We start from the raw sequence: 24197 nt of genomic DNA on the forward strand, positions 1-24197 counted from the left end.
ATCAGTAATTATAAGTTGTTTAAAAATTTAGTAGAATAAAGATTATTTAAAGGCTTCAGCAGTTCTTTCTACAGCAAACTTGCTACTGAAATTAACCAATTTTGCCTAAAGGATTTATTCCTATGGTGAAGCGTGTATGCCAAAATAGATAAAGTTAGAAAAGACTGAATGTTCAGGTCTTGAAAGTTTGCTAAAAATCAGTCAGTGAGTTTTGTCAGTTTATGAAGTTGGATAATCCTTGGGGTGATGTGTGCCAATAGGCATACATTTCTGTGTGTTCGTGAGGAAGAGGGAGCAAGAAATAGAAAGGGTCAACATTGAAACACCTGTTGTCTATATCGACTTTAATTCAGCACACTCCCAAATTATGCCCACAAAGGAACCATCACCTTTAAATATGTCTATGAAAATGTGGAAAAATAGTATGGAGGCACGGAACTTGATAAGTACAAGGTTCTTGGGCCTCGTTTTAACACAGATATTTATACACACACATTCATATCCCTACACATATACAGTTCAGTAACTCATGACTCTTTTTATTCATTTAGTTTCTTTAGTTCCCTTTTGGACACTGAGCTTTTTGATAAGAATATCATCCAAAGGATGGAGGGATTGCACTGCGCGGGCCACAGATGAAAACAAGGGTATGTGGTGAGCCTTTATCTTCTGCGAAGTGGCTTTGTTTGTTGATACAGCTGACACTTCAGCTGTTCACACCAAGTCTAACAGGATGGCCCGGAGGAGGGTTCAGGCGCTAAGACAGTCCAAGCAATTCTTAGGCGAGGCACTCTCAGACAATTCTGAGGGTAACTGGTTCTTATCTAAAATAATTTCTTCCAAGACCCATTAAGAAGGTCAGAATTATGGTATAGATGTTTATAGTGTAAGGAAGTGACCATTGTTTAAAAGCAGCAATCAGTAGAAGGGAAGGACAGGATACCATGCTGGGAGCCCACTGGAGCTAGAGGCATTGTGGACTGTGGAGAACCACGGGGACTCCAGATGGCGGAAGGTTCCTCTTGGTATGTTTCAGGACGCGACTCTCAGCTGGGCGTGCCCTTCTGTATAGCTCCTACTCGGACCGGCTTAGTGAGATGAACTCACCTGCATTTCACCAGTGCATACCTGTCCGTGATCGTTTTCTCTGTTTTTTACAAAGGCAATAGATAGGAAATACAAACAAACCTAGGGGTTAAAAAACATTAAGCTCATTAGGAGGAGAGGCATTAAGGCTTATAGAACTGAAAATTTTCTATTTTGCAAATGATTTACAAATAATCACTATTTAGCAATACGTGGAGATGAAAAGAGGGAAGGGACCTATGCTACATGTGTTTACTTCTACAAGATTTCACTGTTTATTATTTTTCTTTAGCTCTCTCCCTGCTTCAGTCACCTCAGTGACACCAGTTTGAAGACGGAATATTTTCCCCTCAAACGTGAGGTTTAAGTCTTCTTCATGAACTCTGGTTACACCAGTCGCATACTATGATATTCGCACTTCACTTTCAGGCACACTAAAATTAACAAACAATACAGGCTGTGGAACCCAATGTCAGGTTTCATTCACAGCTCCACCACTTACGATTGGCCTGGGAAGCCTTAATTTCCTCAGGTGTAAAATGTAGATAATAATAGCATCTACTATATAAAGTCCCACTCATTGCAATAATTGAAATGTTAGTTACTTTATAATGCTCTTATACACACAAATTACTCGCTAAATAAAACTTTACATATGAAAGTTACTTTTTTAGAAGACAATGCCATCCACTAATTGAAACAGTCATCAGAGGCACCTTCATCTATAGCATTTAACCGAGCATCCTGGAAAGGAATGGTTCTCCACGTGTGGTCTCTGGACCAGCAACATCAGCACCACCTGAGAAATTTTTAGAATTGGGAAACCATGGGCCCTGCCCCTGGACACTGAGCCAAAAACTGTGCTTTGCTGGAGGAACCAGCAACCTGTGCTTTAAACAGCCCTCCAGGTTATTGTAAGCATGCTAGAGTCTGAGAAACCACTGCTTTAAAACGTGTATTTTAATACATTTGTATGAATAAATTATATGAGTCAATGATACACTTTCCATTTGTCAGTGCTCGGTATATGTTGGGTATACGTTCTCATATACGTTCTACATCAAAGGTATCTTTTTCCATCCAGGGCACTCTTTCACCAGAACAAACCAAACACCCAAGGGTGTACCAGAGGCTCCTTTCTTTGATGCTCCAACCTGAACTCAGAATTGGAAAATCTGGGTTCTAGTCCACTGGATTCTTTCACTAAAATATTAGTTGTATTCACACTGGTGTTAAAAGGGGGTTAATAATGCTTCGTAATACACATGGTTCAAAGTGTCTAGAGACTGAGCAAGTGTCACACGAGTGCATCCTGCATGGAACACGAGCCTCTGAATCTGTAAATCACTCAGTAGTTGCTTATCTAATGCAAGCATTGAACAGACATCCTGTGCACTTAACAACAGACTCGCAGTACAACATTTATACTCATATTCCATGGCACTCAGACAACTCTCATCTCAGGTACGTTAAGTGTTTCTTACCGATCACAACTGCTATGGCCCCCAGTGCTAATCCCAGGACCAGGATTAGAGGTGCAACAAATAATTTTCCAGCTGGAAAACAAAAAGCAAAATCAGCATTGTTTTTTTAATATCAGAGAGTATATGTTATTTTCTTTTAAAGAAGTCTGGTTATAATTAGGGCAATATTTTTCCAAGGAAATACATCAGGTGTAGAACAAACATACATACGTAGGTTTAGTAAGTTCACTGAAGTCCTGGGCACGTTAGTCACACATTTCATAAATCACTTATCCTTTATAGGCAAAAAAAAAAAAAAATCCAAAGCTACCAGCTCACTTTACTCTGCCAGGAACACGTGTGCTTTTCCTTTAGATCTCTTCCATTTTCAACTTTCAAGGTTCTGGAAGATTAAGAAAGGAGCAGCACATTCTGAGCTATGTCTCGAAAATCAAATTGACTCACAAAATGGAAAGCTAGCAGGCACCGTGGAGGGCTTCTGCTGAAGCCCACATCTGAAAAAGTGACTTATTATGTGAGTACAAATAAAACTAATGATATGAACACCGAATAAACAACTACAGGTGAAATGTTTCGGTGCTATTGTTAGAGAAAGCTATTAATTAACATATAGTACATTGAAAGTTATCGAAGTGACTCATTTTAACAAATTTAAAAAGGAAGCGCTCTATAGTAAGTGCCAAGGCTAACTGCAGACAAGCAGGCCACATGGCATTGACCAGCCTTTGTTCTCCCTAAATTAATAACTGAGCACTGATTATAATGAACTCTACTTACATGCAAACACAGCAGAGTTTACAACTGGAACCCCACTAATTTTGAAAGACACTGGCACACATGCACACAAAAACCTATTAATATGTAATATCTTGTCATTGTGTAGTAACCTTGATCTTGAGACATGCGAGCCTGCAGTGGAGGTGCAGAGCCCTAGTGCAAGAACAGAGGAGGGAGGAATGGAGGGGCTTTGCAGTAGAATTGCATGGCCATTTAAGACGAAACCAGCAATCCATTCTACAAGTGAAAGACAGTAATTTAGAATAACCAATTATATGTAAAAAATAGAATCATAATGGAGTCATAATAAAAATGTCCATATTTTTATTGAGAAATGGTCTTTGGAACCCGTTGGAACCATAATCAGGCTGAGAGAAAATACAGTTTTTAACATCTGATTTAAAAAGATTGCCATTCAACTGACACAATGTTTAACCCTGGGTTTTACTTATATTTTTCACTGTGACAGAATCCAATTAAGCAATACTAAATCTCATGGAACAATTATACTTTGTACATTCTAAAAGCTATGCTGAACTGTTTAGAATATATTGGCTTGCACTTTGAATATATTGTACTTTAAAAAGTACAATATATTGAACTTTAGAATAAGAATATATTGTACTTTTAAAAGTCTGTTTTTTTCCTGCACATGTAGCTCAGTAAGTTCATTCGTATTTCCTTTTAAAGTAATTATTAGTATATTTTCACAATAGCTATGAAATTTGACTACAAAGTAATAGCAGTGATTTTTTTCAAATATTACAAAACTCTAAGACCCAGCTACCTGCTTTCTTTCTCTGGAAAGTAATAAACTTATTCCAATCATGCAATCAATGCTTAATATGTGTTTAACTCTACTTTTGAAACTGTCTTGAGTGATTAAGCACACAGTCTTTTATTCTTAGATCATTAACAATTCTTTTAAAATACCACTCTCAATATTTAAAATAATACCACATCATATCCACTTATCATATCTAATTTATTCTTATACTTATTTTCTCCTTTTCTTGCTATTTTAAATTATACTTGCAAATAAACCATTGTTGGCCTATCTAAAAAAAACATTTGAAATATTCTTCACATTACTATCATTTTTATTTGCAAAAAATGCACAAAATTTTCAATTCATTCAGTAAGTATGAAAGTATAGCACTGAGTATTAACTTGACAAAATATTTGGTAATCAATAGTCTACAAATTCATTTTATTTTAAATTACATGTCTCTACTACTAACACTGAATATTCTTAAACATGTTTATTGGCTATTTCTATTTCTTCAATTTTAGTTCCAGACTTCTTTGTCCTTTAAAAAAAAAAAAAATATATATATATATATATATAGATATAGATATAGATATATAGATATATATATGATTGGGAGGGCTCTATTGTTTTTGTTTATATAAATTATTTGCAATCTAGAAATCAATTAAAGATTTATATTTTCTTTGCCCTTATGTGCTGTAATTTAATGCTTTGAATATTTGCATGAATTATATGAGAATGAAGCCTTTTCCCTCAGTCACTTTTATTCCCCAAACCATTCCCTGAATAATCTGCCTACTTTTTACCAGGGAGCCACTCCCATGTCAGAGGCTGCCAAGCATCCTCCAGTTTGTGGTCTCCCTGGCTCTCTAGGAGCAGAACCTCTGACCTGCAGCTGGCCCGAGGCCCCATGCAACGCGGACCATGGTTCCCACCCCCCAGCTGTGAGAGAAGAGCAGGCCCCTTCTCTGTGTCTGTCCAAGAACACCCGGGGGCAGTGGTCCCACACCCAGGGAGCAAACTGGGTTGCATCACACGAGCAGACAGGGGGAGAAGGCTTTGCTACGATCAATCCATCCTCCTTCTTATACGGGAGGAAAACAGTAGGTTTGTGACTTACTGAGTAACCCCTTTCCCTGCCTTTTGCGCAGATGGGAGAGGTGGGCAGCACTGGAAGTTTCCGCCCAACAGGAGTTAGAGGCAGCTGTGCTGGAGGTGGGAAAACATGTGTGGGAGGGAGAGCTTATCTTAACGCCGGCTGCGCCCTAGGTTGTCAGGTTTGTTCTGACACATGTGTGCACACATGGAAACAGGCCCACAGAAAACCATTTCCAGAAAGTCAACCATAAAGCTTTTAAATAAAACAGAAAAGAAAACAGTGCAGAGAAAATAGTTCCCTGCTGACAGCGTTCACAAGCTGTCCATTCTACAGGCTATTAAATAACTTGACTCTTGTATGATCTGAGAAGAAGATTCTAGTGAATGGAAGAAACCACTGGGCCACAAAATGGCACTGAAGTGGGAAAGAAGCGGGTGCGGGTGCGGGTACATTCCAGAGGAGTACGGTGCTGTGGGAAGAAACAGCTGCTGGGTCTGAAGAACGCTGCCTCACGCAAAGCTGGTGGCCTTAGGCCAGAGCGAGGATCTGTGTTTACGTTTGCGTATGTGTGTATGACACTGTGTGCTGAGGCTGAAGGGGGAGGAAAAGGGTCAATTCCGAAAAATCTGCACTTGGATATCTAAACTTGGGTTTGTATGCAATGAGGGCATTTAATACTCATTACATTACTGTTAGCTATGAATATTAACTATTTACAGAATAGAAAATATATACAATGACTTATCAACTATTTAGATACAATGGTCCTCTAAAACATGTAGTTTTTTTAAAAATTGTATTGTACATCCTCTGAGAATGAACAGAGGGCATGTGTAAGATTTTCTGTTAGGTATTGTTAATACAAAAATAAATGTGATATTGTTTCTCTGAACAAGTGCCTTACAATAGAGTTTCAGAAATTTAAAAGACTAATGACTTCATATTTCTGCAGTGTAATTAAATAATTTGATTTTTGAACAAAATCTGCTTGCTCATGTAAGTAAGGTCCTGCTAACAAACATAAGTTTTTAATTTTAAACACAAAGGGAGAGAGAACATTTTCCTCCTATTCTGGGGTAAAGGCCCCACTAGACCACCTGGCAGATGGCCAACATTATCATGGCTATTGCATTTCTAAGCGCTAGCATCCCTGAGTACGCCCGAGGGAAGATTCCTCCAAGTCATGTTGGATACTCACCACAGACAGACCCTCTCACTAATCTCCTTAGATGAGGTCTCTCTGGGAGGTAGCGATATTTGCATCCAAATATACTGAGGTTTGATGTGTGGTCTCCAAAGAAACGGAGCTGGCGGTATCTCTCCCCACATCGATAACAAAAATTAGTGTTACATTGTGAACAGGTCATATGATCACACCCTTCAGTTCTCTGGATGTGGATCTGTATCAGCAAAACAGGGAAACGGAAGGAAAGGCTATTAAAATTTTTAACAACTAAATCTGGCAAATGTTACAAAAGAACAAATTTCTCCAATATATAAGTCATACATTGCATTCCCGAGACTGTCAATTTGCTTGTAATCAATCACGTTCACCAAGCTCAATAACATTTCAGGTACTCATCCTGTTGGCTGATTATGACTAATGCATATAGTAACACATTCCAAAGACAACTCACATATCTTTCTAGACCAAGGCACTTTAGTATACGTGCTGCCGAAGTGAGCACCAGACCGAGGCATTTTAAAATGCTGAGAAAGTGGATTTTGCTTATGCTATGATCAGCAAGAACAAGGTGACTTAGGGAATAAGAGGAGATAAAGAGCTTGCCTCAAAAGCAAGGATTATGTAAAACTTTTTGTGAATAAACATCAATAATGAGAAGGCTCCTTTGTGGAAGGAAATGATCATTTACTCACAATACCATTTTAGTTTCCCACTTTATCATTTGCAATTATGTTTATAGAACTGCGCATAATTCTATCTGTGCAACTAAGTACCTTCCTCAATTGTTGCCATCAATTTACATAATACAGTTGTATACAACTTATACAACTGTATTATGTAATTGTATTACAGCTATTGTAATACAGTTGTATTACAATTATACAATTGTAATATGTATACAACTTACACAATTGTATAAATGCAGTTCCATCCTTAATGTAACAAGGGTTTTATTCTTGAGCAGTTCACCATATACCCAATGTGGGAGTCACCGTGTCAAGCACTGAGGCCATGTTATAATCGAGATTTTACTCGGAGATATAATTGGGTCCTTGACACAGAATCCTCATGGACACTCATAAAGTGAGCCATCTTTCATGCCAGTAAAAGCACACTTAGTTTCTTAGGTGAGCGTTCATAAAAAAGAACTAATAAGCATTTTATTAAAGAAGGTTTGATAACATTGTCCAACAATCATGTGATTGAAACAGAAACAATGATAAAGTCTTCCCATTTCACTGCAGAGTAGGAATTTGCATTCAAGTCACATCTCACTTACTCTTACCACATATGTATTTTAAAAAAACTATTTAAATTGACTTTAGAGAAAAGAAGAGAAAGAGAGAGATACCTTGAATTGTTGTTCCACTTGTTTTATGCATTCATTGATCACTTCTTGTACGTGCCCTGACTGGGGACTGAACCCACAACCCTGGCGTATCAGGACAAAGTTCTGACAAACTGAGCCATCCTGCCAGGGCCTCTATCTATCTATCTACCTGCCTACCCATCAACCTTTGTTTAGAAAATATATTTAAAATGTTCCCTATACCATTTTGACTTCTGAAACTTTCCACCCATGACTTACTTTGGGACTAGTGTTCAGTGAATATTTTCATGCAGAGAACTTCACAATTAGAGTTTAACGTGAGTTAAACTCTCCTGTGGGTGAGTGACTCTGCAGCTAAGCCTTGGCCACAGCCCACGACCCCACATATTTCCTGTGAAATAATGCCCTTCTACCCTGGATGCACAGTGCAGCCCCCTAAGCTTCTACAGCAGTGCAGTTACAAGTACACTTTTCAACTGGACAACGATTGTGGAGATGAGATAAAATCATCCAGGAAAAAAATCTTTAATGTAAAAAGAGAAATTAAAAGGTCGAGAGATAAAGAAAATAATTTATTTCAAAATATAACCATTTTATAGGTTTTACAAATAAAAATTTTAAAGTTGTTAATTCCAAATCACATGCAGTATTTCCGTCTTTGTGATTAAATAATGAGAAATTTGAACTCCGATGTAAAGAACCAATACAACTTTTAAAAGGGCTTCTGAGGCTACTTTTAAAATAATAAAAGATAGTAATCATAGTAATGGTGAAAGTTTCATTTGAGCAGTATATGTACTTTTGTATCTGTGTACCTACCTACCTACCTACCTACCTATATACCAACCTGTGTACCTATTTATCTACCTACCTGCCTGCCTCCCTATCTGGAGAGCTTCTAGGTAATGGTGAGGAAATTGGGGAAATAATCACCAAGCAGAGGGTGGCACGGTACAGGCAGCACACAGCAGGCACTCAGGACATGGTAAGTGACCAAGAAAGAAAGTGTACTAAGTTTCTAGCAGGATGTTACATATTCAAAATCATTAGTCTGATTACAAGTCAAATGTCCATTTCCTCTCAGTGGCTGCTTAGTTCTTGGCAGGTGAGCCTCACCTATATGGGGCGGTTGAAAGAACTGAAGTTTTCATTTAAGAAGCCCTCTGTCTAAATTTTGGTTCCATTTTCTGTGTAAAAACAAAGAAAGCTTTACTTGATGTCTCCTAAGCCTCACTTTCAATGAAACTACTTACAGGAGACTAAAAATGTGATAATACATGGACAGTGCTGAACCCATTGTTCGGTACATACTGGGTCAGATCAATATGACACTGGTTTCTATCTATCCCTTTCCCTTTACCCACCTAAAAACATGGGAAACCGAATACCTGGGCAATGTAAGTGCACACCTGGCCCCCTTTCTCACTTCTTCACATGGGTAACTGTTAGGCGAATGCTGAACTAGAGAACACCTTCTTAGGTAGGTAAAGGCATATGAGCACCTAAGGGTTACTAACAAGTCATTATTTGGTCAATATAGGCAGAACTTACTTTTTTATGCTATTGGCCAACCCATCCATTTAATACAGCATTGAAATTTTTTTCTTTTACCTAACAGTGCAGTCAGAGTTGATCCAGGTTTCATGGGGCCTAAAATTATCTAATCCGAGGGGCCCTCTCCAAGGAGAAGAATGTAAATTACAAACACAAACTAGATACACAGCCTCAAAAGGAGCTTATTCAGGTGAGGGTCTATGAAACTTAAGCTTTTTAGCTTCCTGACAAATCCACTCTGAGCTCAGCAATTCCTCTCTGTCGTACCCATTGCTGGGAGCGATTCTGAAGAACAGTCACGGTGCCCACACCCACTGGGCACGGGGGAAGGCATTCAGGAGTCACGTGGGCCACAGGTCCTGCCGGACCCTGGCACCATTTCTGATCCTTCTCTAAACCACCTGAGCACTAGGTGAGAACATGTCCAAAGAGAACTGCTGAGCAGCCAAAATAAAGGTTACTTCGTCACATACTCAATGTTTTAATTGTATATTGTATTTGATCTTAAAATGGAGACAATGAAGCTTACCATTTCCTGGTCACATTGCATAGTATTTGACTTACAAAGAGAAAAAGACTAATATTTGTTCGGAGCCCATTATGTGCCAAGCATTGTAAATAGATTAGTGCCTTTAAGCCTCATAACTGCACCACAAGATTGGCATTCTTACTCATAAACAGAGCTTAGAAAAGTAATCTGCTAGAGTGAATGGAGAAAGAATTTTGATTCATGTCTGTTTATTATAAAACCAGAGGTCAATTATGTTCTTTGTTAAATGACAGCATAATCTTTGCATTAGCTAGACAAACATGTTTGTTCTCCTGCTCGAGGCAAATCTGAGCCTTTCCTCATTTCAACTTTTTTTGGGGGGGAGAGGGGGGAGCAACTTTTTTGTTTCTTTAAAACAGTATCAAAACTTTTTCCTAACAGGAAGTTTGTTCTAATAAGTTAAACTTGTCACTGACAGTGCATTTGCCTCAATTTCACCTACAATTTTCACTGTCATTTTCTATCTGTGTGTCATAGTGTTTCATTGGGTTCTAAAATTTTTTGAGATAAATTGACTTTTTCATTTAAACCACAAAGTTGACAGTTTATACTCTCTCTGAACAGCTTTATTTCTAAAATTATATTCTGAAAATGGCAGGCAACTAAAATATTGTTGGTTTGATAATATTTCTGCACAGGAGATGATAAAATTCCAAGCTCTTACAATACTACTGACCTTGTACTTTGCGAGACGGTCAAAGTCAGTAGTGTGGTTTTATAGATTAATTTGAATACTCTATACACACAAAAGGCAATAATTTAATCATGAAAAATGATTCCATAATTTACCAACTGCTAAATATACAGCACTTTCTTTAATATTATTGTGAATATACCTTCATTATATATGAATATAGTATAATGATACAGAGAAACTAATTGATACAAGTTAATGTGCAACAGGAGACATTATTTTTCACATCTGCTAAGCAAGTTACAATTTTGGACTCCTGATAGTCGAGGGATAGTAAATTTCATATGCTAAATGAGTTCCCTGTATATTTTGTTAAAGACCACACTTTGACAGTGCCATCTTTATTTTTAAAATATAGAGCCTTAAAAATGTAGGCCTAAATTATGTTTACATAAATTTCATTTTATTTCTTATTATAGCTTCAAAACATTCAGTGAGTTAAGTCTGCTAAAACAAAAAATGAACCATCCAAGTGGCTATCATTTAGAATCAACATTTTCTTTCTACCTAAGAGATGGAGACAGTAGGGTAGACGAGATATTCCTAATTCATTAGTTTAAACTGACTACTCATAAGCCACAAATGCCACTTGCTTTGCTATTACTCACAGAGTTTCTTTTTCCATCTGTAACAAATAAGGATGGCTGATACTCAAGTTCAGTATTTAATCACTAAATGTGGTTTACACCTCTTTACACTATGACTCATGAGGTGAATGTTCAGAATGTGCTAGACGTTTATTTGATAAGAGTTTTTCTAAGTCTACACTGTAGTAGAGAGAAATAACAATATGGACTGTTTCTGAGCCTATGCTATTCTTCATAGGGCATACCAACACCTGTAATAAGAGATTATTCATAAAACTATATATATTTTAGTAACTATCCTTTTTATATTGTTACATTTAATAAAATGTCCACAGATTTCTAAAAATAGAACTAGAATTAAGCCTTCTATTTTCATACAGATTCTTCTTGATCATAAGGCAAAAGAGTTAAGAATAAATGAACTGCTAAATATGCAACCCATTTCAGAATTAAATCAGTATATATTTGCCTGCAAGGATTTATCTCCTTCACCAAGAAATGAGAGCTTATTTCATTCTTTTTGCAGGGAATAATAAATAAGTTAACTGTTATATATTGCTGAAACCAAAAAAATGTACTCTGTACTTTTATATATGTGTTTGCATTAGTGGCTTTTGACATCTGGAAGGACTGATCAGAAAACAAGTATGAGAAAAGCTAAAAAATATCCTATGAGTAATGCTTAGTTCTTCACTTAGCTCACTATACCAATTCTTTATAACATAGATATTTTAAAAATGAAAACATATAAACAAAGCCTTCAAAGATACAATAAAGATATTTTGAACCTAAAATTCTTGTCCAACTATAAAATTACTATAACATTTCCAGACATGCTAAGGCTCCTGTGAGTTTAATCTGGGGCCATGACCCACGGAAGTACTTCACAGATGAACGTAAAGTTCAAGAAAAGAGAGCATTAGCACATAACAAAAATGATGCTAAGAAATCTGAGAGAAAACACTGGAAAGCAATCAGCCCAATTAGGTATAGGATGTCTGTTGGTTTCAAGAACATCTTCAAAAAATAACAACGGAATATACATTAAGCAATCAAATTCTTCAGCAACTAAATATAAAATAACATGATAAATAATGTGGGTATTTCTACTCTCAATAAGGCAAAAAGAACAGCCATGAGAACTTTCAGGAAAAACAAAACACCACAAAAGGCATGTAAGTTCCAAATATGAGGCCTAACAAAATATGGTGTAAATGAATTGACACTGAACAAGGATGCTGGGGACATGTTTCCTAGAGTTGTGATCTCATAGAAAAGGAAACGTAATCCGAGTTCCACGAGTATATGTGCTTGATTATGTGAACACGCAGTGTGTTTTTAAAGGTCAGAATCATCCTTTAGAAAAAAACACTAGTATTAAATATTATATTCAAACAGAATGTGAGTGTCATTAAATCTGACAACATAAAAACAAAGTTACAGCTTGAAGACAGAAATGGGAGGAAGCAAACAGAATTGTAGGAACGCTAGATCCTCATTACCATCTAAAAGTGTTGAGATTGTTGAACAGAAAAACTAGTACATTATTTAAAAGTAAAAGACCATCCAAAGAAGCATCAAAATAACAATACGAACTGGAAGAAGAAAGGGACTGGGTAGATAGGAATTCTCACCTATCAGGTCACACTAGAAGTGGTTGCCTCTATTCATAGTAGACTGTACCACAGGGATAAAATGTTGATTTCAAAATTTGTTGGTGCATCCTGCCATGTTAGCTTTTTAAAGCCAATACTCTGATAACTTTAATTACCCATCAATGTACTGGTTTTCTCTGTCACAGGGAATTTTGTATATATTTCAAGTAAAGTCTTATGGTCGATTGGTGACATAAATTCTTTCAAGGAGAATGTAGAGTACTGTCCTATTCTTATTCTCCAGGGTAGAGTTGCACTAAAAATTAGCCCCTGATTTTACTTTTCCTCTTTATCACACTTCCCTTGAGCCCATGCTTCGTCGTGTTCTCAGAAATATTCAGAGGCCAGTTTCCCCTCCTTCACATTCATTTTCACCTTTTCCCTCTGTGACTGTACATTCCTTAGCCTGCCAATGGTTTGGATACCACCACATCCTAGTAAATCCTTCCTTTAATTCCACATGACCTTCTAGTCAATAATTACCCTCACCCTTCCATTTTTACCAAACTTCTTAAAGGAACACTCTGTACTCACTGCTTTTCTTACTTACCTTCTCAGAATGCTGCAACCCCGTTATTGGAACATTGAGATCGTCTATCTTTCTCCAAGAAACATTCATTCACGCATGCATTGAATGAATGTTTATTTGTCTATTGATAAAGTCTGATTAAGGACCTGCCCTTAAGGAGCTTACAGTTTAAGGTGTAGACATAGATTAATCAATTGTGCAAATAAACATGCACTCTTAAGCTAGAACAAATGCTGTGGAGTAAAAGAACAAGTTGTGAAGGGAGTACTTAATAGGAGCTAGATTTGGTGGAAGGGTCAGAAGAGGCTTCTCTAAGCAAGTGACATTTGATCTGAAAAATGAAGGACAAGTAGCGGTTCACTGGTGACGAGGACTCAGAGGTAGGGAGAGCATGCCCAGCACAGCACATCCACGCCACTGCGTCCGTGAACTGAGAAGCCGCCGGTACTGTACGCGCTGCCTCAGCATTTCTTCCTTTAACATTTAAAAACTCTTCAATTAGGTATATCTCTCCACTCAAACCCTCTACTCTCCCAGTCTGTAAGAGCTAAAAGGTCCAGATCATGTTCATCTTGCTTATTGTTTTTAATACTAAGGAGACTTGCAAAGGTCCTGTCACAAAGCATCTCATAAATATTTATCTAAAATAACCAAATGAGAGTTATCCATGACCTTCTAATTATCAAACCCAATTCTTAAATCCTTATCTAACTGTATCTATCAGTGTCATTAAATCAGTTGACCCCTACTTCCTTCTGACCTTTCATATACTTTGGTTTTAAGAGCACTCCTTTCTAGGTACGCCTCTTACCTCCCTTAGGTCCCAATGTCGCCATCCATCCCTAATTCCACTCACGGCTCACCACTTTGAATATACTCTTTAGGTCATCTCTTCCATACCCAAGTGGTTTCAACTTTCATCAGTAAGATCTCTCTCTGTACTTGCCACTGTGGACCTGGCTCCTGAGCTGCAGACGGTTTGCTGGCCATCCATACCCATAGGCCTTAAAGCCATTTCAAACTCAAATAAGAAAAACCAAATCCATCATTATTCCATGTCCTCCTGACCCAACAACAACAAAATAAAACTAGGTCCATCTCCATATTTCATCTCATCTCCAACCATTTGGACACCCAAGCTAGGTATCTGGTGGATATACTCCTTTTATTTCCCATGTCCAAGGTCAGACAGTGTTAGGCCCAAGATATTTATCTAATCCTTCTCCTCTCCAGCTGTTTGACGAGTACCTTAGCTCATACTGTCATCATTTCCTTCTAGATGTCTACAACTATCTTCACATGATCAACAACAACCAGCCTGAAATATAAATCTATACCACCATTCCCCTGTTTACAGCTCTTCGGTCTGGAAGATAAAATCCTGGTTTCTTGATGTTGCATGCAAAGCTCAGACTTGTTTCCTTGTGTAGCTCCACCTTTCACCACTTCCCTCTGTCAACCTTGCTCTAAGGGAACCACAAAGTACTCGTGGCTATTTTCTGCAGCACACACTTCCTGGCTCTGTGCCCTTGCACTTTTCATTGTAATACTCCCGTTTCTGGATACCGTCACCATGGATCATGCCAAAATCTGTACAATGATCCTTCACAACCTAGCTCTTTCTGGATTCCCCCAAATGAATGAGATGTCCCTTTCATCATGAACTGCCTTGCTTTATGCAAAGCCCCACTGAAGTACAACAGTGTTTTGTCATTGTGAGTGTGACTTCTGTGTCTCCCCTTCTGTGAGATTCATGAGAAAAAAGGACCGTGTTTACAGAGCACATAATGGAGTCTCACTGAAAGTCCACGTAAGGAGGAAAGAAAAATGACATTCGTTCATTCAAGAATTTTCCGTTTAGTGCTACACAGGACTCAGGACTGCTCTAGATACTGAAGCTACTTTAAGGACCAAAATCCTTGCTTTCAGGCTGTAAAATATATCCACTACTTTAAACAGTGATATGTAATGTAATATTGGAGAAGCAATAAAGCATGTAAGGGGCATATTATCAATTAAGGTAGGGGAAGATGATTACTGAGAGGCTGAATTTTGTTCAAACACATGAAAGTGTGGTCTGGCCATCGAGACATCTGATTCCAGGCAAAGGGAAGAGCAAGTATACAGACCCTGAGAAGAGAACACGCCTGATGTTTCTGAAGGGCAGCAAGGAGGGCAGCGTCGCTGGAGGAGGATGAAGGAAGTAGAAGGTGATTTCAGGGAAATAATGGTGTTGAGGCGTGTCCACGGTGTGACCTTGAAGGGCTGTCTAAGCTTCTGGCACCTCTGGCCACACTGGAAGAAGAGTTATCTTGGGCCACACATTAAATATGTTGTGACACATAATCACAAAAAAATGTCATAATGTTTTAAGTGAATTTACACTTTTGTGTTGAGCTGCATGCGGCCTGAGGGCCTTATGTTGGACATCCCTGCCTTAAAGGGTCATTATAAGAAATAACTTTAGCTTTGTGTGAGGTGGGAGCCATGGAAGGTTTTGAGAGAGGGTGATGTAATCTGCCTTATGTTTAATAGCCTCACTTCTGCATTAAGAACACTGTGAAGAGTAAGAAAACAGTCAGGACAGCATTGCAAAAATCTTAGAGAGAGAAAGATGACGATGACCTGTGAGCAGATTAATGACAGGGGGTGCTGAGATGTGGTCGACCCTGAAGACATCTCAAGGTACAATCTGTAAAATTTCTGTAAAAAAACAATCTGTAAAGCTAGAGCGTTGGAGTTGCCATTTACTGAGATGGGGAAATGAAGAGAAGAACCTCTTGGGGAGAGGAGCATACAGTGTTGGAGAAGTCTATTAAGGCAAATGAAAACACTGAGCAGGTATTCAGGAATGCACCTTTCCTCACGGGCCCCAAACCTTTGTTTTGTTATTGACTGCTGCCACCAGTAAAACGTGCACCCTGTTTTGAGTTCTAAGTTGAGTTTGCTACAGAAACAAAAGCAACTCTTAAAAACTGAAATGAAAATAAAAATAAATAGATCTATGAGAGCTTTAGATCCTTTAGCAAAACTGGCCCCACTTGTATTCATATGCAAACATTCCCCTGTCCACACTGCTCACTTAGACTTTAGCCCTCTCGGAGCTGAAATCTGTAACTGAGGCCCTCAGCCCATGGAAACGCCTCAGAATTTTATTTTGGTAGGGGGATGTTTTGTTGTCACAAAGGTGGCTGATGCTGGCATTTATGGCTGTCCTGCAATGCTGGGGCCATCTTGCATGTATTTTTCTAATGCATTAGACATTCATGAAGGTGAAAACCTGTTTATAAATACCTGGTCATAGAACTCAACTTCATTTTACATATAAGTGCAAAATAATGTTTGCATGGTTTTAAAAGATAATGGATTATTTTTTAGTTATATAATTACTGAGTAAAATGAGAATAGGTCATTTTAGAATTTAATTTTATTTTGTGTATCAGCCCAAAATAAGTTTCATGGTTTTAATATATATTGAGTTTTCTAGGATTATACATAAATGCATAAGCATATGTACAGATATACTTATTTTGTACTCATTTAAAAATGGCAATTGTATAGGGTAGGTATTAATAACATTTCAACTTCATTTAAAGTTCCTTAAACCCAAGGTTTTCTTAAATCCAAAGTTATGCATTACAAATAGCTGCAAAAAATTGACTTCTTTTTATCTTTTAATGTCTTGGTACCTGAGCATTTATATGTTGAAATACATGTAATTTCATTATCATAGTTTCACTTATTTCTATTTTACATTCTATTTAGGACAATATATTAATTTTTAAATAAAATGATATATGTAGTCACGTTTTAATTTAATCTGGGAATAGTTAACAAATTTTATAGTTATTTTTCATACAAATAGGACATTGGATGCAACACAGTTTATATCTTAGAAAGCATCGGCCATTAAGTAATCAGGCTCTCCCTCACAACTAGGGCCTAGACTCTGGCACACTAAGAAAACGGCAGGCGTGATAACCACCATTTCAAAAGCAGTGACTTCAAGCAGTGTGGAGAGTGAAAATGGATAATCAGCGGTAAGGGAGAAGTTATTTTATTTTCCAACGCGCACTGTTTGGAAGCAGTCATGGGCCCCACCCTCTTCCTCTGCTTTGGCAGTGGTGTGTATGGTGCCGGGGAACTGCGGGAGTATCTCTGCGGGAGTATCTCTGAGGTCGAACAAGCACCCTCCAAGTTCTTCAGCAACCACACATGACACAGCTGCAGCTCGGCTATAAAAGCCCACAGACGTGGCTTTTGTGCTAATTTTATGTGAAAAGCAGCAAATTAAGCATTCTCTGGAAATACATTCTTGTCCACAGCATCCTATTACAGGACTTAAGGTAATAAACTATCTAAAGGGAAATATAACAAGTAAATCTCCTTAATTCCAGTATCACAATAAATTATTGATGAACATAGTTCACTTTCCCCTATTACTTAACTTTTCTGAAACCGTCTCTACATCTTGAAATGGCAGCCACTCCCCTTTCCCCACAACATTCCTTTGAAAATTAAATGATAACAAATGTAACTTACATACTGCATTACTATGTTTTACCAAAAGGAATTGAATAATTAAAATCTGGAAAGCACGTTGGAACTTAGCATCCTAAAACTGGGATTTGTAAAATTCCTAAGTACTGATTTTAACTCTTAGCTTCGAACTCACCAAATTTACAAAAAGCAAATAATCAGTTCACTGTAATCCTGAAGTGATAGATGAGCAAAGGCTTACACGGGTTCAGAGCCTGCCTAATGGAGTGATTATAATACACGAGGCAAACTGGAAATAAAATTTTCATATTATTTTCATAATAGCTTTACCCAGTGCACACATCTCCATTTCTCAATGCAAATTTGGAAGTTTAAAATCAGTATTTGTATGCAGCCTTCCTCAATTTTGAAATGCAATGCAAATAAGAATATATATTGTTCATATATTAAAAATGTCAGTTTAGTTATGTAACATAATTGTTCTTCTAAAATGAAAAACAGCAAATATTCTTTTTTCTCCGTACATGCAGTAATAAAGTTATACATACAATTCACCTCAATATTGTAATGACAGTATCCAGTGATATTCAGATGTACATATTTCTCTCCTTTCCTCCAAGAGGTCACCTCACCTTGCACTTTGGACACTTCTGGGCATTCCTCTGCCCATGCTCAATTTCGCTGGCCCAGTGACGCAACAGTTTGTCTCCCTTTTTGTACTCCTTGCAGTTAACACCTTCATGCCAAGGAGAGTGGCACTTAAAACACCAGACGAATTGGCAAGTGGGGCACTGGATCTGTGTAAGGAAAAGTAGGATTAAGTACCAGTAGAAACACTAAAAGTGTCTAGAGGATAAAAATGGTGATGCAAATGGTAGCTAAAAGGTTACCATTTGTTCAGATTTAAAATATCTTCCCTCTACAAGATGTAAAATGAGAGTAAAATATGACTATTTTATTACTGAAAGAGGAAAGAAGTGCTTTGGCATAGATGACTTGACTGCATGAGATACATAAATTATGCTATAGTAAAGTACACTATACTATGCTATACTTTGCTATACTTAGCTATAAATTATGCTATACTTTGTATGCTATGCTAAAATTAAACACTTGGGACATCCTGGGAATCAATTTGGTCTTAAGGTTTTCCCCTAGACTGAAACACAGAATAAAACCTGAAGGCTCACGATGCCCCAACTCCACATACTCAGGCTGCCCTTAAATTTGCCTTTCTCTTGACCCAATTTCCCAGGCACTTCCATTGCTTTTCTTATGAATGGCTTCATTCACTTTTATAAAAATCAAAACCTCACAGATGCTTCAACAAAGAAAAAAACACTGGCAAGTAAACTGCTATACCACCATCTGCCATGAAGCTCTGCCTAAAATAATGGACAATCCTTTTTTAATTATAACAAATAATACAAAGGATCTTATTATAAATATATCAGTCTTGAGGGTTCTGTGGCCCGTTAGCTAGGAAACCATCAGAAAGATGTCTTTGTATTTTCATTGTGTGGCAGTACATGTGAGAGTGTGTGTCCATTCATTGAAAATATTTGTTTTCCACGTGACATGGAAGACTTTATCTGACTTCCTTTACTTTGAATGACAGTGGGTATCTCCTTCTTACACAGTGTTTCTGGTCCTCACCCTCTGAAGACATATGAACATAACTTGAGTTTCCTAGACCTGTTTGATTAAAGGGACTTAAGGAAATGTCTAATCATGAACAATACTGATAACTGACTAGCTTTCTCTGAGCTCCTGCATATGAACTACTTCACTCTAACACACGTGCATTTACTGGCTACATTTTGCAAACCAGTTAGAATTTCTCTTAGTGAGCTATACAAAATTGTTACTTACTTTTTTTGGAAAACTACCCTTGACAATGGTGGTTCCCATATACATGTTAATCGAGGGGCAATTATAACCACAACTCTTCCTTTCATAGCTCAAAGCACTGCAGTTGCCACTACGTCATGAATAATGTTCTTCCCATGCAAATATGAAGTAACAAGAGTACTTATCTTTTTAATGTATATCAAAGCAAAATAATTTTTGTCAGAAAAGTTAAAACTCTTCATGTTTTATTAATTTTTTTGCCATTATAGTAACAAAAGTCATACGGTAATGTTTATACTGCTGCAATACACACATTACTTAATTTTATCACAAAATAACGCTGCAAAGTAGGTAAGAACACCACAAGTTTACAGAGGGGGGAACACAAGGCTCAGACATTAAATAACTCACCCCAATTAATAGAGCAAGTATGTGTTAAAAAGAAATGTCAACAAAATGCCTGGCTCCAAGGCCAGAATTTTTTTCACTGTGCCAAAACTCTTTCTTGCACTAAACAGCATTCTTTCTTTGATGACTGAAAACCAAACTGTAGAAGTCAAAGGTCATGTGATTAAAGTATCCGGTATGTAAGAATTTACCAGGATTACCAACATAAGGGGAAATTTGAAAATCTTTTAAAGATTTTTCTCACATAAATTAAGATAACCCTTGGAATTTTTAGAAAAAGAGATGTTACTAGTTAGTCACTTAACCACCTTTGACTTTTCTGATCATTAGAGTGTAAATAAGTCATATTTAAAGTAAGACACTGAGTTAAAATGTGTGAGCTCCAGATGATAAAAGAATATAGCATGATTATTCCCCTGTCACTGAACCACGAAGAAAAGATCTAAATACTACAAGGGGCCTAAATGAATGTAATTTTCAAATGCAATGAATGAAATGAGGAAGATACAGAAAGATTTTGCTTTTCCTCAAGTATCTGCCATTATGTCAGATGGGTCTAAATACTTAATTCAGTTCTGTTACACTAGACATTACTCATACTGGACTCTAACATCACCAAATACAAATATAACTCGATGGTTTTAAATGTCAGTCTTAGATTACATTTATGAAATGAATAGAAGAATGAATGTAATGATACTTTGAAACCGGGATTTAACTGCATGGTAGTTAGGCATTATAATGGTCCGAGGATATTTGGGACGGAGGGCTGAACTATCACATCCACAAATCTCTAATGAAGACAATTAGAAATGCCTGATTCTCCTAAGGCCCCAGAATGATAAGGAACCAGACACCTGGTGCCAATACCTAGGATGCCGGCTGTGAAACGCTACTGCAGATCCCACTGCCAGTCCTCGCCATCGACACAGACCTGGCGACAAACCTGTGAAAGGATCTGCATTCATTTCTCAAGGAAGGACGAGTAAGTCAAATTCAGGCCCTACTGCTTACTGTCTCTCACTGCAAATAGTAAACTAACTATTTCTTTGTTTTGGGCTAAGAAATGAAGGGGCTAATAGCCAACTTCAACCACCCTGTTATTCAGAGACTGCACTTGAATGGTCTAAATACCGACCTTTTGGTATGAAGATGTCTTATGCATTCTGACCTTAGCCATGTTCAAAACCGGCCTTACATAACCCCCATGGAGACATCACCACTGCATCTGCCTCCAACACTTGCTTTACACTTACTCCTCCACGTGAAATGCCATCTTACCACTACAAATCCCTCCACAGAGTGCCTGCCCTCTGAGTACTTCTATGCACACAGAGGTCACCACTGGCCATCTTTGCCATGAAGGTGTGGTCCGAGGAGCAGCAGCACCAGCATCACCTGGGAGCTTGCTGGTTATGAAGCAAAGAGTCGCACGACACCCAGACCTCCTGACTCAGAGCTGCATTCAGCAAGGTCCCCAGATAGACACGCTGAATTTTGAGAAGCACAAAGCACTGCTCTGTACCCTGTGACCCCATCTTTCTGGCCACAGCTAATCTACACCAGGAGTGAGCTCCTGGCATATGCTTTGTGTAGTTGGGTGCCTACTGTTGAAGAGATAGTAACCAAGTTAGACATTTTTTCTTGAGGAGTAAAATGGTGATACACACACACTCTACCTTCGCTGTGAAGGCAAAGACAGAGGACACAGCTTAGTGACCACAGTGGAGATCACAGGAGAAAGGGGAACAGCAGTCATAGCTAGTGAGGCAATCAAGGGGTCCTCACGCTACCACTGCTAGTGTCCAATTCTCCACGAGGCCTGCCGGGGCGGTTGCTGAGATAGCCTTCCTGCCCTTGGTTTCCTGTGGAGCCTTATGATAAACCTCCTTAACTGACGTAGCTTGAGAGAGGACATCTCTGCTTCTTGTAATTGGAGAAAGTCCAACGAACACAATCTGTCTACTGAAATCTTACCCAAATCAAATGCTGCTTGCTTTACGATGTCTTCCCTGCTCGTACCAACCAGATTCGGTATCTGTCTTACAGAACGTGTAGATGTCCAATCTCCCTAACGGCCTGCAAGTTCACTGAGGGCGAAGGCTGCGCCTCATTCATCCTGTATTTCCTGAGTTAAGCAGCACAGAGTTTCTGGCACATGGAAGGTACTCAGTAAATTATACTGGCTAACATTACATGAATTCAAAGAAAAGCCAACACATCTAATTTATAAGCAACGACTGAGATGATATTACTTCTTAAGTTAGCAGATGATGTTTACCAAATATTTTACCCACATGACATTTTACTGAGTATCATGATTAATGTGCAAAGTCTTCTACAAGAGGCAGGGATGAAAATGTTTCAAGAATAAAGTTATCTGAGTTAGGAATCTTAACTTGTCCCAGAAGCCATGAAATGTAAAATAGCTTTATATTGTATTTTTACCTTTTGAATTCCTTTAGTTCTACCAGAAACCTGGGTTATAATAACACTCAGGTGATGGGTTAAACCAACTCACTTTACCCTAAGCAAATGGTATTTTCTCTTGACAGTTCATCATGCCAAATAAAAAAATTACCCACAAAATAAAAAAAAATTCAAAGCCAAAGAGCACTCCAACTAAATCTTTCTGTGTCTAAATTCTATACACTCTTAATGGACACATTGGGTTGGCCAAAAAGTCTGTGTGTTTTTTTTTTCTGTAAAATAAAAAACACGTTTCATTTTCATCAATAATTTTATTGGATATTTTGAGTATGTTGGCTATCCCCGATGTGCTATAGCACTGATTATTCTCAATTAATGTCTTGATTTGACCACTACCAGTTTCAAGTGGTCTACCAGACAGTGAAGCACTGTCCACCGAGAATAAAGCTTTGAGCATCACTTTTGACGCATTTGATCAGTCAGAGCACCTTCTCCACACACTGACACATCTTTTCGCATTTCAGTTGCATTTTTACCTTCTTGAAATAATGAAACATAATATGCTGAAAATGTTCTGTATTTTCTTCTATCTTCAATATTAAAATACCTACACAAAAATGCACCAATTTTGATAAGTTTTTTTAATGCACACTGATATGACAGCTATCACAATAACAATCTAAAAACATTGTTTCAAGTGAAGTTAAAGATATCTAAGCACTACTAGAGACAACTTATGGGAAAAAATAAATGTTTTGGCCAACCCAAGCATTATTTTAAATAAATCACAAAATCACTGCCTATCAAACTCAAAATATTAGACAACATCCACATGAGAATTTAGCATTTCAAACATAAGCTAACCCAGTTTTTAAGAATAATTTGCTTTTTTTAGAACTTCAGGCTAAGACAAATACTCAATAATAAGGCATATTCATCTATTCTCTTGCTTATAAGACAAATATTTATTGAGCACCTTCAAGCAACAGGTACTAAGTATCCTGGTTTTAGACCCATAAAAAAAGAATGTAAATACTTTTCCTCAAGGAATTTACTGAAGGGAGATAGACATAAGCTCAAGAGGTAACTAACCATGTACTAACCGCCAGCAAGTGGGTGCTGTGGGAAAGATGCTTCAGGAAAGGCTAGAGGGTAGCGTTCAGAGAGAATATGACCTCGAAATATGACTGCAATGTCCCTGGGAAGAGTGATGGGGTCACACTTCAGGACCCACCACAGAGGCCTGAGAGCACAAGGTACAGTGGAGAATAACAAGAGTTCTAGCGTAGCTCAGACAGAGATGTCACTTCAGCTGGATTGACTCCGGGAATTGCCAAAGTGTCCCCAAACTGGGTCCGATTAGTCTTACATTAATGCACCTACACTCTAGCTGTTCCTCTCAAAACACACCGTGGTCCCCAAAACTCCTCATACGCAACATGGAAAACTTATGGCTGTCAGATGAGGGTTTGCCTAAAGAGACCGACCAGTATGTAAATAGGCAGGTCTCGTAGTTATAAAAAGTTTTTAACAATGTAAGATGGTTTTCTTGAAGAGGAGAAGAATCTGAAGAAATGTACCGTATTAGAAAGATGAGAAAAGAAGTCTTTGATGATCAAGCAAGCACTGTCTCCTTCCCTAAGAGGTCAAATCCTAAAGCAAAATGGCAGAGGAGGGAGGTTCTCCCCATGGGAAAGCAGGGTTT

At 37.9% G+C, this 24197-nt stretch overlaps 1 protein-coding gene across 1 annotated transcript in view; it reads right to left on the reverse strand.

The window, feature by feature from the left end:
* Nucleotides 1–327: 327 nt before the first annotated feature.
* The window catches only part of RNF217 (ring finger protein 217), a 104297-nt gene continuing 80427 nt past the window's right edge, over nucleotides 328–24197 (reverse strand). The window contains exons 3-6 of the mRNA XM_037045831.1: nucleotides 18436–18600; nucleotides 6417–6618; nucleotides 2571–2642; nucleotides 328–1188 (exon numbers count right to left, since the gene is read on the reverse strand). Of these exons, the coding sequence (XP_036901726.1) occupies nucleotides 1115–1188; nucleotides 2571–2642; nucleotides 6417–6618; nucleotides 18436–18600 (513 nt within the window). The 3' untranslated portion in view covers nucleotides 328–1114. The remainder of the gene's footprint in view (nucleotides 1189–2570; nucleotides 2643–6416; nucleotides 6619–18435; nucleotides 18601–24197) is intronic.

This window comes from Sturnira hondurensis, unplaced genomic scaffold (genome assembly GCF_014824575.4).
Source record: "Sturnira hondurensis isolate 20B ecotype Veracruz unplaced genomic scaffold, ASM1482457v3 Scaffold0004474, whole genome shotgun sequence".
NCBI lineage: Eukaryota > Metazoa > Chordata > Mammalia > Chiroptera > Phyllostomidae > Sturnira > Sturnira hondurensis.